Genomic DNA, 17,263 nt, shown 5'->3' on the forward strand with positions numbered 1-17,263 from the left:
CTCATGGACTGTAGCCCTCTAGGCTTCTCTATCCATGGGATTTCCCAGGTAAGAGCTGGAGTGGGTTGCCATTTCCTTCTCCAGGGGATCTTCTCAACCCAGGGATCAAATCCACCTCTCCTGCTTGGCAGGCAGATTCTTTACCACTGAGCCACCAGGGAAACCCAGCTTGACAGTTAAGTATACAGATTCTGCAATCCAACTAACCGCCTGGGTTTGAAACTTGGCTCAGGTACTCATTTGACAAATTGCTTGGTTTCCGTATCTGTAAACTAAGTGTAATAATCCCACATACTTCACTGGGTTGCTTTGAGGAATTAATCCATAGTAAGCACTTAGTGTGGTAACCCATACCTTGTTATACTTGAAAAATGAGCCATTATCATTCTGGTTAGGGTTGAGGTGAGGCCTGCTTCTAGGACCTGTTTGAGAATGGGTTTCTGCTTTCCTCTGGTCTATAGAAATGGACAACATGTGCATAAGTAACACTTAACCTGGATATGTGGGCACCTTGATTCTTATCATCAGAAACTCAAAACTCATCTAAGATTATTGATGTTATGGATTAGGAGGGTTTCATCCAAAAAATTATGGAACAATTTTGTCTATGATGTCTACATATAGATTTTTCTGTCTTCCTTCAGATCGACACCTCACTTTGTCCTGAAAAGTGTTTGAAGCTGCAAGACAGAAGGACAATAGTTAACCTCACAAGACACGGGTGTCATCTGGATGTCATTGAAATTGATTGTAGTGACTGGAGTAGAGAGTGCATTTTGTGTGTGTGTGTGTGTGTGTGTGTGTGTGTGTGTAGAATTCTTATATTCATATAGAAACAGAGGTCCGTGCATGGATATATTCATTCGTCCCCTCTTTACAATTGCATGTGCATTTCAGGAAATGAAAATACCCACCCAGGTCCAGGTGTGCCTAGTTCAAGAGAGGCTGGCACTTACTGGTTTGGTGAAGGACACTTAGGAGTTTTCGCACTTCTCTGGACTCTGCCAGATGATTGGCACTTGTGTTAGTTTCCTAGGACTGTTAACAAAGCGCTGTAAGCCACAAGGCTTAAAAGCAACAGATATTTAGTCTCTCACAGTTCTGGAGGTGAGAAGTCAAGGTGTTGGCAGGGCCAGGCTTCTCTGGAGCCTCCAGCAGAGGATCCATCTCTGCTGCTTCTGGCTCCTGGTGGCCCCAGGTTCTATGACTTAGAGAACTTCACTGCCTGCCTGTCACATGCTTACATTTGTTATATCTCTGTCTTCACATGGCATTTTCCTCCTCTTACAAGGACACCAGTCACAATGAATGAGGACCCACTAATGACCTCATCTTCACCTGATGACATCAACAAAGACTCAATTTCCAAAAAAGGTCACATTCATAAGCACTGGAGTTAGGACTTTAGCATGTGTTTTTTTCGTGGGGGTGTGAGGGGTGGGGCACGGGGGTGGGGGATGCAAACCAATCCATAACTGTCTTCCATTCTCTTCAGTTTTACAGGGAAATGTGTCATGCATCCCTAAATGTGAAGGTAGTTGGAAGGCCGTTTGGACACAGGAGAGTGACCTGGGGTGAGGGACTGGAGGACACTAAATGAGATGGAGAGTTTCTCAGCCTTGGATGCAAAGAAGGAGTCTTCCTCTTTCTTCCTCTGCGAAATTCACTGCTCTACATAGAGTCAGCCATGGAGCAGCTCTGGGGGCCAGTGGGACAAGGCAGTCTGTTGCCTTGGTGATGGCCAATGAGAAGTGTCAGTTCTCCATGCTGCTTCCTGGGACAACATCCATTGATTCATCCAACAAATGTTTATTGAGCTCCTAAAATATGCCAGGTCTGTTCTAGGTGGAGAGATACAGTGGTGAACAAGAAAGACAAAAATCCTACTCTTGTGGCATTCTCTGCGGGGGGAGACAGAATAAATGTCAACAAATCAATTGATATTTCAGATAGTAATAAGCACTATAAAAAGTAAAGCAGGGTTAGGAGACAGAGAGCCATGGGCATGATGTGAGAAGCTTCTGTAGGCAGGGTCTCCCCAAGGAGTTGACATTTGGGCAGAGACTGAAGTCATGTAAAAAGTGAACCACACAAAGATTTATGGAGAGAATATCCCAGGCAGAGGGAGCAGGAGGTGCAGAGACCATGAGGAAGGAGGGTGTGAATTTGGAATGTTTGTGGAATAGCAAGACTCTGGGGTAAGCAAGGAGGTGAGGGGAAGAGAGCTGGAAAGCTGGGCAGAGGCCTTGTGAAATGTTTGGATTTCTTCAAAATATGATAGAAAAGAGCAAGGGGACTTTTGAGCAAGGAAATGTGATCTGATCCATGTCTTAAAAAGCCGACTATGCCTGCTAAGGGATGGCTGAATTATAAGGGGCAAGAGTGGAGGTAGAGAGAACGACCAAGAAAAGGGGAAGTCATGGATCGGATGGAGGTAGGAGGAGTGAGGGGTGGTGAGATCCGTTGATGTGAGATTTTTCTTTATGTCTAAGGGAAAGCAGGGGTTTCCCAAGTGACCCTCAAGGTAAAGAACCTGCCTGCTAATGCAGGAGGTGTAAGAGAAGAGGGTTCAATCCCTGGATTGGGAAGATCCCCTGGAGGAAGGCATGGCAACCCACTCCAGTATTCTTGCCTGGAGAATCCCATGGACAGAGGAGCCTGGCAGGCTACAGTCCATGGGGCTGCAAAGAGCCACAACTGAAGCAACTTAGCATGAATGCAAGAGAAGGCAAGTCAAGGATGACCCGGGGTTATTTGGTTGGAACGCCTGATGAAGGTTGGTGCCATCTCCTTAGAAGGCAGTAGGCAAGGAGCTTGAGAGGTGTGTGTGTGTGTGTGTGTGTGTGTGTGTGTGTTGCTCAGTCATGTCCGATTCTTTGTGACCCCATGGACTGTATCCCACCAGGCTCCTCCATCCATGGAATTCTCCAGGCAAGAATACTGGAGTGGGTTGCCATTGCCTTCTCCAGGGGATCTTCCCAACCCAGGGATCAAACCCCAGTCTCCTGCATTGCAGGCAGATTCTTTACCATCTGAGCTACCAGTGAACACAGTTTGGGAGTGAGGGGGAATTAAATGTCCTCACTTGGAACACATTGCAATCTTTTTCTATGATCATTAAAGAAGTTTTAAAAAATAGCTTTTTAAAAATATTTATTTGGCTTTGTTGGGTCTTAGTTGTGGCACTCGGGTTTAGTTGCTCTGTGGTGTGGGGGCTCTTAGTTCCCCGACCAGGGATGGAACCTGTGTCCCCTGCATTGGAAGGCAGATTCTCAATCACTGAACCACTAGGGAAGTACTTAAAAACAGCTTTATTGAGATACAATTCACATACTATACACCTCACCCAAAGTGTACAGCTCAATGGCTTTTAATATATTGTGAATATTTGTGAGAGTTTTTCTGCATCATCACAATCAATTTTAGGACGTTTTCATTAACCCCCAAATAAGTCCTGCATTCCTTAGCTGGCACCTGCTAATCTTTCCTTCCCCTTCCCCCTCTGCCTCAAGCAACTACTGATCTACTTTCTGTCTTTATCAGTTCAGTTCAGTCGCTCAGTCGTGTCTGACTCTTTGCGACCCCATGAATCGCAGCACGCCAGGCCTCCCGGTCCATCACCAACTCCTGGAGTTTACTCAAACCCATGTCCATCGAGTCAGTGATGCCATCCAACTGTCTCTATAGGTTTGGACATTTTACATGAAAGGAATAATATGACACGTGGTTCTTTGGGACTGACTCTTTTCACTTAGCATAGTATTTTCAAGATTTATCCCTGTTGCAGCATGTATTAGTACTTCATTTCTCTTTATTGCTGAATAATATTCCATTATATAAATATACTGCCTTTTACTTGTCCATTCATCAGCGGATGGGCATTTGGCCTGTTTCTACTTTCTGGCTATTATGAGTAACGCTGCTATGAACATTTGTGTACAACTGAGTGTGTGGCCATATGTTTTCCATTCTTGTGTCTGTACCCAGGGGTAGAATTGCTGAATCATATGGTAACTTTATGTTTAACTGTTTGCAGAACCATTTTACATCCTCACCAACCAGTATATGAAGGTTCTAATTTCTCTGCTTCCTTGTCAACATTTACTATCCGGCTTTTTGGTTTCAGCCATCCTCGTGGGTGTGAAGTGATATCTCATTGTGGTTTTGATCTGCATTTCCCAGATGGCTAATGATGCTGAGCATCTTTTCGTGTGTTTACTGGCTGCTTGTTTATCTTCTTTGGAGAAATGTCTATTCAGATCCTTTGCGCATGTTAAAATTGGGTCATTTGTCTTTACTATTGAGTATGATAACTTTTAGTAAGTGCGAGTAGTTTAAATCAGGTATTTGGTGCATGGGTGCTCAGTCGTGTCTGACTCTTTGCCACTCCATGGACTGTAATCCGCCAGGCTCTCCCGTCCAGGGGATTTCACAGGCAAGAATACTGGAGTGGCTTGCCATTTCTACGCCAGGGGATCTTCCTGACCCAGGGATCGAACCCATGTCTCCTGTGTCTCCTGCATTGGCTGGTGTATTCTTTACTGCTGTGCCACCTGGGAAGTGCAAATAAGATAGAGGACTTGCAGGTTTGTTCCCCGTTCTGTAGATTATCTTTTCACTTCCCACGATGTCCTTTGAAACACAAATGTTTTTAATTTTGATGATGTGGCCATATTACATTTAAGGCACCTGATGAGTAGTTGAGTATGTAAGCCCAGAGTTTGGAGAGGTGAGGACTGGAAATACCCAGGTGAGAATCATCCTTGTATAGACAGTAGTTAAAGCCATGAGGACAAGCCATAAAGACAAGAGGACTGGGGTCCCTGAGGCGCCCCAATATTTAGAGGTCAGGAAGACGAGGCAGAGGGATAATCAAAGAAAGCCTCTTGTTCTTGGACAGATCATAGAGGGAGGCCATTCAGAAGGGGAGGGTTGACTTGGCGTGTGGTATTCGGTAAACTAAGCCTCATCACTGCTTCCACTGAGCATGGGTCCCATTGCAATATCCCAACACAGAGCCACGTAAGTCCCTTCATCACCACGGTAGAAATTTTCTAGGCGTGTTCTATAAAGGTTACCTTAGCCTGCTGCTGCTGCTGCTGCTAAGTCGCTTCAGTTGTGTCCGACTCTGTGCAACCCCATAGACGACAGCCCACCAGGCTCCCCCGTCCCTGGGATTCTCCAGGCAAGAACACTGGAGTGGCTTGCCATTGCCTTCTCCGACCTTAGCCTACACACTCCAAATCCCCACTCCAGAAGTGCATTTATAGGAGGAGATTGAGGTACTCAGTTATCTAGGAAGATTTATGACCTTGTTAAGATTAACACTAGTTCTGCTAATGGATGTGATGCTGCAAAGCTTTGACAGAACATATGCCTTCCTTTATTTTTTAATGGAACACACTGAAAGCTCCATCCCACAGGACCAACTAATTACACAGAGACTTTCAGAGAGAGAAAGAGAGCTCTAAAGGTCTGACTCAGACCACCTTTTCCCTTGGTTGGGGTCACTGTGACTTCTAGGATTTCTGAGATCAGTAAGAGGCCTTTGAAACAACAGTTCAAAGCCACAAAGGCTGCTCCTACTGAGGTGTATTTAAAATCTGCAAAGGAGAGAGGGGGCTTGGGTCTCACAATACAATGTGGTTTAGGGGAATCCTCATTCACAAGGCCCAGCTCAACTTGAGGAGTCCTATTTTCCGCAAGATGTGTGATTTTAAAGTTAGCTTAAATGTAACATGTTCTGTGTGCATGCTAAGTCACTTCAGTAGTGTCTGACTCTTTGTAACCCTATGGGCTGTAACCTGCCAGGCTCCTCTGTCCTTGGGGATTCTCCAGGCAAGAAAACTGGAGTGGGTAGCCATTTATTTCTCCAGGGGATCTTCCCAATCCAGGGATAAAACCTGTGTCTCTTACATCTCCTGTATTGGCAGTCAGGTTCTTTACCACTAGCATGTGATTTTAATTTTAGCTTTAAATGTAACATGCTCCAGGTGGAAGGAGAAAGTCTTGCTTCTGTAGTGGAAACAGTCAATGCAGACAGATCTCCTCTGGGCTCGAGTTGAATCCCAGAAGAGATGGAGAATCTGTTCAGCCTTGACATTAGTTTACCTCTTAATCTTTCAGCTCAACTTCGGGCATAGCAATACACTTCTTTGTTTGCTTCCCTTCTTCTGCCTCAGGTGTTAGGCCCTGGAATTTATCTGCTTGTTCATTTCCTTTTTTGTCTGCTAAGGGGCCACAGTGTAAAGGGCCAAGTGGGCCAGTGGCTTGCATACAGGAATATCTAGAAAAGTAGGGCAGAGTGTGTAGACAAAAACCTTCTCTCTTAATAAACTGTGTTGCTACTTTGGTGACCTTCAGTGGGGGCTCCTGGGGTCACAGTGATGAAGGGGGTTAGTAAAGAGGATTCTTCTTGAACTGTTTGAATTGTTTCCTGGAAAATGAGGGAGGGCTTTGTTCACAGATGTTTCCCTTCCCTTCTCCGGGATCCCTTCCCATTCCCTGGGCTCAGAGAGAGGGGACCAGTGTGAGCAAGCCGAGGAGTTTTAAATCATGTGGGGCTCGTTTGGTGTAAATCTAAGGTTCTCTCATGTCTGATTTCAGGACTCTGCAGCCTAGTTATAAATAACGTTCCTGAATGGAAGTACTACAAACCTGGGAGATATTTCTAGGGAAGGCTGGATTCTGGCAGGGGGTCACACAGAAGCAGGAGGATTGGTCTTCTTGCCCACACCCCTAAAACAAAGTCCAGCCATTCTTTCCAGGAATGGTGTTGGAGAGTGTTCTAGAATAACTGCGGGAGAGGCCAAACCGTGACTGTGAGAGTAGCAGGATTTTTGACAAAACCATCGAGAAACTCACTCAAGGGAAAAAAAAAAAATGGTTAGGAATTTCCCCTAAGTGGCAGCATCTGCCCTGTAGAACCGGAAGGCTTGCAAATAAAACCCCCCCAATCCCCAGCGTGCTTCGCTCGGGCTCAGGGACACTGTTTCTGGCCCCCCCTGCCTTAGCGTCCTCTCCCTGAACCCCCAAAGCGGGTCTCCAATCAGAGGGACCCAGCGGAGAGAGGAGACTGGAGGTGAGACGGAACACAGCCATCATCCCCCTCCTCGCCCCCCCAACCAGTCACCTAAGCAAATCCGGAGTAACTGTCCTCTGGGGAAGAGCTGAGCGCGCTAGTTGACTCCGTTTGGGTCGGGGTTCCCCCGGTGGCGGGGAGGCGGCGCAGGGGGGAATCCACCCGCAAGGGCTCGGGGTTCTTCGTCTCGACCCAGATGATCTGTAGCAACTTCGCCAGCCCCCACCGCGGCGCCGAGGCAGAGGCAGCGGCAGCGGCTCCGCCGGCTCGTCTGGGCTGGAGAGCGTGAAGCTCAGGGAGGGGGGTGCCCTGCGCCTCCAGCTCCTCCCTTTTGGACCCCGGGTCCCGGGACTCCAGCTCCAGTGCTCCGAGTGATAGCGGCTGCTGCGCCGATCGCCCGGGTCCTCGCCGCGGAGGAGGAGCCGTTGCCAGCGCCAGGCGCAACCTGCCGGAGTGGCCAAGCCCCGCGCTCCCGCCCCAGCGCCGAGGCGAGCGCCGCGGCAGCGGGGGCCGGGGTCCGGGCCGGGTGCCGCCGCCCGCGGCGGGGGCGGGCTGGGGGCGGGGCGGCGGGGCCGCCTTCCCGGGCGCGATCCCAGAGCGCGGCACCCGGCGCAGCAGAGCCACCTCCCTCGCCGCCCGCCAGCAAGTTTGGCGGCTCCGAGCTCGGCGCGTCTCGGCATCCAGGCGCATTTGTTTCTTCCTGGCTTCCGCGCGCCCGGTTTGGCCGGGACCCTTGGGAGCAATGCCGAGGGATGTGATTTTAGTTGTGTGCTTCTGTGTGTGCACCGCCAGGACAGGTAAGCGCGGCTGGGGCTGTCGGAGGGATGCGGGGACACGGGCGAGCCCAGCCGCTGTGCCCAGCGCCCACCTCGGCGTGGGGAGGACCTGGAGCGGAGCTCCGCGCCGGTCCGGGGAAGGGCGTGGATGGGTCCCTCGACTCTATCTGCCCTGCTCCAGGTGAAAGGGTGAGAAGTGGGACTTACAGGCCGGTGGAAGATGCCCCCGAGGAGTAGCCCCCTGCCCGGAGGAAGCGGCCTGGCGGGCACAGGGGTGAGGGGCGCGGCCGTTCAGGCGCACCCTCCAGCTGCTAGCGACCGGCTTCCGGGTAGAAACCCACAGAGTAGGGCGGGCCCGGGGACCCCACCCCCGTGAACTTGACAGGTGCGGGGGAAACCGCGGTCCCTGCACCCTGCTGGCCGGGGCAGGGGCGGCGGCGGCAGGGAGGCGCAACCGCAGAGGGAGCGCTTCCGGCCGGCCGGCGGGCGCTGCTGGGGCGCGGGCGGGCGCGGCGCGGCGTGAGAGCTGCGGGCGAGGCTGGGATTCCGCGATCCCCTTTCTGGTCCCCTCCAGCCTCTCCCGCAGGGAACTCCTGAAGTAGTTTTTCTTGCCACTCCCTTTCTCCTCCAGAGGGCAGGACAGATTCGAGGGAATTGGAGCTGTGGGGGCAATCCCAGGGAGATGTTCTCAAGCTCCAAACCAGTTTTCGCAGACTGTAGCTTCATGTTGGGGTCGTGGAGGGGAGGTAAGGAAAACGGGCGTAATTTTCTGAAGTCCCCACTTCCTTCTGCCTCCAGAGAAGCAGTTGTGAGTACCTTAAGCGCACCTCCTTCTCTCAGCCCGCAGACCCCATGTTCCCTGGGGGTGTGAAGACCCACTCTCAGCCGCCTTCTCCGGAGGACTAGTAGTTGATTTCGGAAGGTGGCGGTGGATTGGGAGAGGAAATTGTAAAAAATAGGACTCTTCACTGCGGGTGGGGGCGTCGCGAGTTTTTATTCCTACGCTAGCCACCCTTCTATCGTGCGGCCGACTTCGCACCCCGGAGTTGATATGTAGTTATCCCCACTGCTCTTTTCCTCTTTTATCACTCTCTTCTCCTCTCTAGAGGCATAGCCTCCTGCCCACGCCAGGCAGCAAGTTTATCGGTAGAGGGCTGGGAATGGGTGGCCGGCCTGGGTGGGCTCAAAAGTTCCCTCCGCTCGCTCCCCAGGCGTCCCTCTGGGGCTGTTAGCAGCCTGCCTGAGGATTCAAGAGTTGGGCGTCTAGGAGCTTCCTGCTGGCCCTTTCCATCTTCCCCAGGACCGAGCAGGCGGCAGCTTCTTTGCTTAATGAAAGAGCGGCGGGTGTGGACTTCTCCAGGGATAAAAAGAATCCCCATCCGTTTTCAGTCTCCATCCGAGAACTCCCCAGCCTGCCAAGATGCCATGACTCTGTCCAGCCTAGAATAAGCGCTTCTTGAGTTCCGGCCCATCTAGATGGGTTAGTCTTTTCAAGCCAAGAGCACACGAGAAAACGCTTGCCCCCGGGAAGATCAGAGCAGTGAGGACAGTGCAGAGCGTGGGCGACCAGCCCTGCGAGTGGAGAATCTGGTGCCGGTGAGCATCTTACAGAGGAACCAAAGACTGAGAAACTAGGTGGGGGTAGGGGTGGGGGTGGGATAGCCGTCATTTAATTTTCTCAAGTGCACATCACTGCGGAGTGTGCCTACGTCCTTTGTTCTCATCACTCCTTTGAAAAGTCGGCCAAAAGTACCTCCCAGAAGGGGATCGTGGGTTCAGGGCGCGTTGCTTGTGGAGGTTCTTTAAGAACAAAATCTTTTCCCCTTCCCCACATTGAACCCCCTCAAATCTTATAAAAATTCGGTTGTAGGGAAGTTTCATTTCTGCATTCATTCATTCATTCAACTGAAGAGTTGAGCGCCTTGCTGGGTGCTAGGATTGCTTATGCAAAGAAGAAGCGACTTGGTCTTTGATTTCCAGGAACTTAGAGCTTAGCTGAGAATCTAGATAGAGACTGAAAAGCGTTTTTATTGTACAGCGTGATGGGCTAGGGGGAAGAGAGATGGGAATATAGAAGTCTGTATTCAGGATATAGAGGAGAAACGGTAGAAATGAATTCTGGGGAGGGGTGGTGGGTGGTCAGGGAAGGCTTTTATCAGGAGGTGACATTTGAAAGTTGTGTCTTGAAGGATTTTTAGGGAGTTTTCCAGGGGGACAGAGAGGGGAAAGCATTCCAGACAAAGGGCACAGCTTGTCCAAAGGCAAGGAAGAATGGAAGGATCTGCATTCAGATCCTTGTTGTGCAGTTGCTTAGGGAGGTTGGGTTTTTTTGTGCCACTTGGTACTCATTCAAAGAGTACCAAGAGGCTACACAATTCTACTACAAAAATTATCAGAAGAATCAGAGACACGGGGGAATTATATCTCAGTTCTTTTACTTACAATTTCTTGCAACTTGGGGGATATGATCAGCAGTTTTCTCTTTGATTTTACCTGGAAATCATCATCCCTGCAATCACACATCCATCCTCTGAGGTAGCTCAGGCTGGCTCTTTAATTAGTTTATCAGGATCCAAACAGCCACTTGGAAAGTTTATTTGTCAAGTGGGACGATTGTTGTCTGGGCTGTTAACAGCCCTAGATGAAATAAACACGTGGTTCACCGAGTGAGCAGCTCAGATATCACTGCTTTTAATGGAAATGAATAGATGGTATCAGGCACATTTTAATTAAAGCAACTCTGTAGTGCAGTAGTGGTTACATATGAAAAGATCTAATGATAGGTGTCACAGGAAGCTGCTTAAATTACTTGTTGTTCAGAGAACTTGTTTTATAGAGTAAAGTGGAGTTAAGATAGGTGTTGTTCTGGTTATTTCTGGGTGAAAAATTCTGAGATTTCCAGGTACATCACTAATAATGGACATTTAGCAGGCTATGATACTTTCCAGGTGTCTTGGTGGTAGAGAATCTGCCTCTGGAGGAGGTAATAGCAACCCATTTCAGTATTCTTGCCTGGAGGATCTCATGGCCAGAGGAGTCTGGTGGGCCACAGTCCATAGGGCCACAGAGAGTTGGACACAACTGAGTGAGCACGCATGCACACACACACAGAAGGCCACGGTAACAGTGGTAATAACACATCATGTCCATGAGTTTTCTCCAATGACTGGAAGTGTGACTAATACAAAACTCAATGATTACTGCCCCTTGGCTTTCCAGTTTGTTGTGGTCACCAGGGCAGTGGGTAGACGGAGCTCCTGGCACTGAGGTAATGCTTTTTGCTGCCACCTGCTGGGAAGGAGAGCTTTTTAAAGTACCTCCCAGGCTGTTACTAACGGAGTTGAATAATAGAGCTATGAGCAGAAGCCCCTGGCCTCCAGTAATCAAGTGAAATATTGGCTGACTTGGAACAGGCACAGAGGATGCTTCTGGGGTATTAAGAAACTTTGTAGGAGTTCAGAGGCCCAAATCCGATCAAATGATTGTGAATTCCTGCTGGTAAATGAGATCTTGAAGCATCTCTCCAGTGAGGTTTGTCCTGCATGGAGCTGGGGAAAACAGCTGCCATCATGGTTGGTGAGCTGGATTAGGTTTGAAGTGAGCCAGATCCAGGAGGATTTGCTTGGGAGCTTAGGTCCGGGACCCTGGAGGTGGATTGAATGGGTTTTGGACCTGAGTACTCCCTGGGCTGGGCTGAAGAGTGGCCAGCAGCTGCAGCAGCAGCAGGTGTCCTGGGAGATTAGGGTGGAGATTCCGAATCTCAGAGCCAGACCTCAAGTGCCTCTGCGAGATTGACATGCTGCCTTCCAGGTTTTAAAAAAATATCCCCTCCCCCCCAGAGGCTCTTTTTATCCTACTTAATTCCAATACCCAGCTTTAGCCATTTGTAGAGCAGTTATGACCAAAGTAAAAAACTTATAATAGAATTTCCCTGGAAAGGGCAGGAGCTCCATGCTTGGACGAGAAGCAGAAACATTAAAATAAAAAAAATATTTTTATGGAGCCACCACTCTCATACTATATAAGGTTCAGGTGAAGCCTTGCAAATGTTGCCTTATTAATAGATTTCTGATTCCTTAGGCAGTGGGCAAAGCAGTTTTACTCATCCTGCTATTGGCATGAGGTATTTTCATCTCGAAGGGGACCACTTAGAGAAAAGAATATTGTATCTGGAAGGCTAATTGATTTCTCTTGTTCTGTTTTTGTGGGATGTTTTTATAATAAGAGCAATACAGTTATCTTGAAACCAGGAAGCCCCTTCACTTGTGGGCTCTAGGGGAAGGGGTCAGTATATTGGGTTGGCCAAAAAGTTTGTTCTGGTTTTTCCAAAAGATGATGCAGAAAAACCTGAACATACTTTTTGACCAACCTATAGATTCAATATATGGATTTCACAAAGCACAGTCAGGGTGAGAATCCCTTCTATGTCATCTGAGCATCTGAAGGGGTTGGGAAAATGGGAGCCATCTGTACCTTTTGTATGAGTCCAGTGAAGTTGCGGACCAGGGAGATGGAATGGTCTGAAGGGCTAGTCCTATGAAAGACAGATGCAGCAGGCCCCAGGTGGGCACCAAGTATGTGCTAGGAGTGTTCATACAATTATCACTGAAACCTCATGAGGCTGGAAGGCTGGTATTGAAAGTGAAGTGAAAGTCACTCAGTCGTGTCTGACTCTTTGTGACCCATGACCCATACAGTCCATGGAATTCTCCAGGCTAGAATACTGGAGTGGCTAGCTGTTCCCTTCTCCAGGGGATCTTCCCAACCTAGGGATCGAACCCAGGTCTCCCACATTGCAGGCAGATTATTTACCAGCTGAACCACCAGGAAAGTTCGGGAGACTGGTATTATCATCCCCATTTTATGGTTGAGGGAAAGGAAGCTCTGAGAATTGAAGCAATCCCACCCCCCCTGCCCCCCACCAAGGGCATAGAGTTATTTGGGGGAAGAGACCAGGACTGAAAGTGGTCCTTAGAGGAGTGTTCCATATTGAGGGTGCTGTGTTCTCACATGGAGATGGGGATCCAAGGGCACCATTGGGGTGGTCTGCCAGTTCGCAGAACCTGGGTGCCTTTTAGGCTCGTCCAGTTGCAAGTCTCCAAGTTTGGCCTGCATTGGTCACTTATTTTCACAATAATATTGCCTAATAAGCCACCAGAAGCTCAAAGTAGCGTTTATTTTGGTTCACGCATCTGTTGCTTGGTTTGATTATTGGCTTACCTGGGCCAGGTTTGGCTGGGCATCATTCCAAACCCAAGTAAGGTGTCTGTCCCATGTGTCTGAATCTCCCTGGACTAGTGGCCCAATTGGGCCATGTTCTTCTCATCGTGATGCAGAGGTACAAGAGAACAGGCCCCACCACACAGGCTTATTCAAGCCTTTGCTTGTATCATGCTGCTAATATTGTTACTGAGTCCAAGCTCACTGCTCACTGCATGACAGGCCAATAAATCAGGAGATGAGGTGTTGAGGCAAGCAATAACGACTTTACTTGGAAAGCTGGCAGACCAAGAAGGTGGCCGACTAATGTCTCAAAATAACCATCATATCAGGGTCTGGATACCAGTTTCTTTTATAGAACATGTTGTAGTCATTGTGCAGGTTGGAAAAGAATTTCCAGACATGAGACAGAATGAGAGGAGAATAAAGTCTATTAGAGTGGGAGATGCCATTAGAATATCGGGCCAGCTCAAGGGATAGCCGACTACTTTTATGGGCTAGTAGCCAATTTTTATAGTCTCAAAACAGAAAATTCGTACTGGAATGATGGCATTAGGTGATTGGTTAGGATGCTATAGGGTGGGTAATAGGGTGGTTATTTTACCTAATATGGGGTCAGGGAACTGGCTGGTTTAGATCCAGAAGCTCATGGCAATAGTTGCTATGGGTCATGATCAGTTCCAGAGATTTTTATCCTGTGACCTTGGTATAGGGCTGCACAGAACACAGAGTGGAGGAGGTAAGGAAGTAAAGTAAAAAGGTCGTTAATCTTGCAAATATCTCCTGGAATGACCAGCCTTGGGAAGGGGATGTGTCAATTTCCTTTTTCTTGCAGTCATTCACACCTGCAACCAGTGGGTGGACAGGGTCATGATGTTTCCCTGAACAAAAGCACTCTGGTTTAGCATTCAAGTAGAGGGACAAGCTTCCCTGAGGCAAGCCATTATGTATAGACAGTATTCTTTTATTGAAAAAAAGCAACAGGAAGCAAAGGTTAAAGTAAAAGAAACAGATCCAGCATATAGTCAGATTTTATTCTTTCTTGTAACTACATCCTAATGAATCAAACAAGTTACTTGACCAGGGTCAAAGTCAAGGGATGGGGAAGTTTATTCCCACTCTACTCTAAGGATCTGCAAAGCCATATAGCAAAAAGTGTGGATATGGGAGGGGTAAAGATTTGAAGCCAATAATTCAGTCAACCATATCCCTTTTAAAAAATTTCCTTGGCTTGAGTTGGGATTCCCTGATAGCTCAGTTGGTAAAGAATCTGCCTGCAATGCAGGAGACCTGGTTTGATTCCTGGGCCAGGAAGATCCACTGGAGAAGGGAAAGGCTACCTGCTCCAGTATTCTTGGGCTTCCCTGGTAACTCAGCTGGTAAAGAATCCGCCTGCAATGTGGGAGACCTGGGTTCAATCCCTGGGTTGGGAAGATCCCCTGGAGAAGGGAAAGGCTACCCACTCCAGTATTCTGGCCTGGAGAATTCCCTGGACTGTATAGTCCATGGGCTTGCAAAGAGTTGGATACAACTGAACAACTTTCACTTTCTTTGGCTTGAATTCCATCCAGTCCTCTCATGGTATCCCCAGATATGCATATTGTCTAAGATCACTGTACCCAAAGCAGTGATCCTGCATCCACTTTTTGGTTAATTCTGTGGGTCCTCAATTCAGGGTGTGACATACCCGAGGCCCTGTGCAAGCTAGAGACTATAGGGATGCTTCCTTCGTCTTGTGTCCAGCTAAGGGCACATTCCCCACACTGCCTTCCAACTTCCTGGCCAGAGCTAGACCAGCATGGAGGTCCTCTGAAATCACTCTTAATCTCTGCCATATAGGTATAGAGCACCATAGGTTGAACTGAAACATTAATTGCTTTTCTGCTTTTCCAAGATGACCACTGAATTGCTGATATCTGTTTTCTTGGAGAAAAGCATCACCCATCTCAGTGAGAGGCATCCAGTGCTGTGACATTGGCTGATAGATGCCCATTGGCCTGGTGCTTCTTTGCACAGAGTAGGTAGTTGGTCAGTCATCAGTCTTTGTGAATTGAGTCTGTGTCAGGCAGGTAGGATGGACTGATGTAAATCAGAGCACATCCCACCCCTCCCCCCTTAACACATACCTGAAAGCCCTCTAAGGATTGTTGTTTAGTTGCCAAGTTGTGTCTGACTCTTTTTGTGATCCCATGGACTGTAGCCCACCAGGCTCATCTGTCCATGGGGTTTCCCAGGCAAGAACACTAGAGTGAGTTGCCATTTCCATCTCCAGGGGATCTCCCTGACCCAGGGATCAATCCTGCACCTCCTGCATTGGATTCTTTACCGCTGAACCATCGGGGAAGCCTCGCCTCTAATGATGCCTCATTGCAATTAGAATACTCTCTCTCCCCTTGTTGCCGTTCACAAGGCAGTTCCTACTCAGGGGCCCTGCTTCCACCGCTGTCCCCCTGACCCTCTCTGCTCTGGCCACAGCAGCCTTTTGTGGGTTTCCTGAACAGGACAAGTTTGTTTCTGGTTTGCATTTGCTGTTCTCTAAATAAATAGAAAGCTTCCCCCCCACCCCAGATCTTCCCTTCTGGAATGATCGCCAGCCCCTATAGTCATTAAGGTTTCTGCTCAGAGGAACCTTCCTCTACCATCCTTTTTAAAGCCTCCATGCAAGCTGCTTTTTATTTCATAACTCTTATTTTCTCATAGCTTTTATTTTCTTTGTGGCATTTATTGCCATCTTGGGCTTCCCTGGTGACTCAGACGGTAAAGAATCTGCCTGTAATGTGGGAGACCTGGGTTCAATCCCTAGGTTGGGAAGATCCCTTGGAGGAGGGCATGGCAACCCACTCCAGTATTCTTGCCTGGAGAGTCCCCTTGGACAGAGGAGCCTGGCGGGCTACGGTCCGTGGGGTCACAGAGTCAGACATGACTAAGCACAGACACAGGCACATTGCCATCTCAAATTACCATATTTACCTATTTGCTTACTTGCCCTCTCTTCACCTGCTGCCCTAGGAACGTGCTCAGTGAGGTCAGCTCCAGTGCCTGGCAGTGAAGTGTGTTTGTTACAACAAAAGCACTCAGTCACATTTGTTGAGAAACTACTGAATGAACACACAGGTGAATGAACGATTGAATGAATGAGTTGTCTTTGGGTAAACTGGTCTCGCATTTGGGTGCAGTTGGAAGGGGAAGACTTAAACCTTCAGTTTAGAGGACAAGGGGAAGCCTGACAAAAACTGAGAAGGTGGTTCTATGCACTGTGCTTCTCATTTAACCCTTTGTCCACCTTGGGGATGACAGGCTTCGGCTCCCAAGACCCTTCCCTGAGCCTCCTTCCGTCGACGGAAGCCTAGATTTCTGCAGCACTTTGTCTCCTAACAGGAAAATAGTGAGGAGCATGTAGATTTCCTTCTGCAAGTCTATGGGGAAAGGGGTGAGTGCAGGAGGACAGGTGAGGTTGTCACAGGGCGTGATGTCCTGAATTAAATGTACTCGGTCTCTCAGGGACAAATTGGGTGCAAGCTCTCCAAATCTTGCTTCACTGACTATGTTACCACCAGACAATCATTGACAGCTGTTGCTGATTAAAACGTCTCCAACTGTGCAATCAGAATTGCACTATTGAGATGCTAAGTGTAGACAGACACAGCCTTTAGGAATGGCTTAAACAGAATCCCTTGGAGTGATTGCTAGCCTTATTAATATATATAATTGGAAGCCACTTCGCAGTCATGAGCGAATCATTCATTCTACAGAACACCGTGTAGATGGGAGACAGGTTCGAGGATTTGCCTTTATCAGACCAGATGATGGAGGTTCAGGGCCCCGTTTCTCTGCACCCTGTAATTCTCCAACAAGAGTTGTCAGGGAGTCTCACTTTTCAGTTATCCCATTGAAATATATATCCATCATTCTGGGATTCCCTTTCCTGGCCAGTCCCTCTGCCACCCTTGTCCAGCAGGGACAGCATCCCTCCCATTTCCTTCCTCTTTATCACACGTGTGGGTGCCTGATTAACAGTGCCCTGCAGAGGTGTTTCCTGGGGACGGTGGTGTCAGATGTCACTACTGCATCAGTCTGAACAGGTAGATCGGGCCACAGTCCTCTACCCATTGTCCCAATCGAAAAAAGCTCAGAAACCCAAAGTATAACTCACTTGACAGCAAAACCTACCCTGAGCCGAACTCCT

At 48.6% G+C, this 17,263-nt stretch overlaps 1 protein-coding gene across 2 annotated transcripts in view; it reads left to right on the forward strand.

The window, feature by feature from the left end:
* Window positions 1-7,649: 7,649 nt before the first annotated feature.
* NELL1 (neural EGFL like 1) overlaps window positions 7,650-17,263 on the forward strand; it is a 1,027,621-nt gene continuing 1,018,007 nt past the window's right edge. Inside the window, exon 1 of one of the 2 annotated variants that reach the window (XM_043875125.1) lies at window positions 7,650-7,878. In XM_043875125.1, coding sequence (XP_043731060.1) covers window positions 7,824-7,878 — 55 coding nt within the window. In that variant the 5' untranslated portion in view covers window positions 7,650-7,823. The remainder of the gene's footprint in view (window positions 7,879-17,263) is intronic. The other variant, XM_043875116.1, reaches the window with a different exon arrangement.

Source organism: Cervus elaphus, chromosome 2, assembly GCF_910594005.1.
Source record: "Cervus elaphus chromosome 2, mCerEla1.1, whole genome shotgun sequence".
NCBI classification, from domain to species: Eukaryota; Metazoa; Chordata; class Mammalia; order Artiodactyla; family Cervidae; genus Cervus; species Cervus elaphus.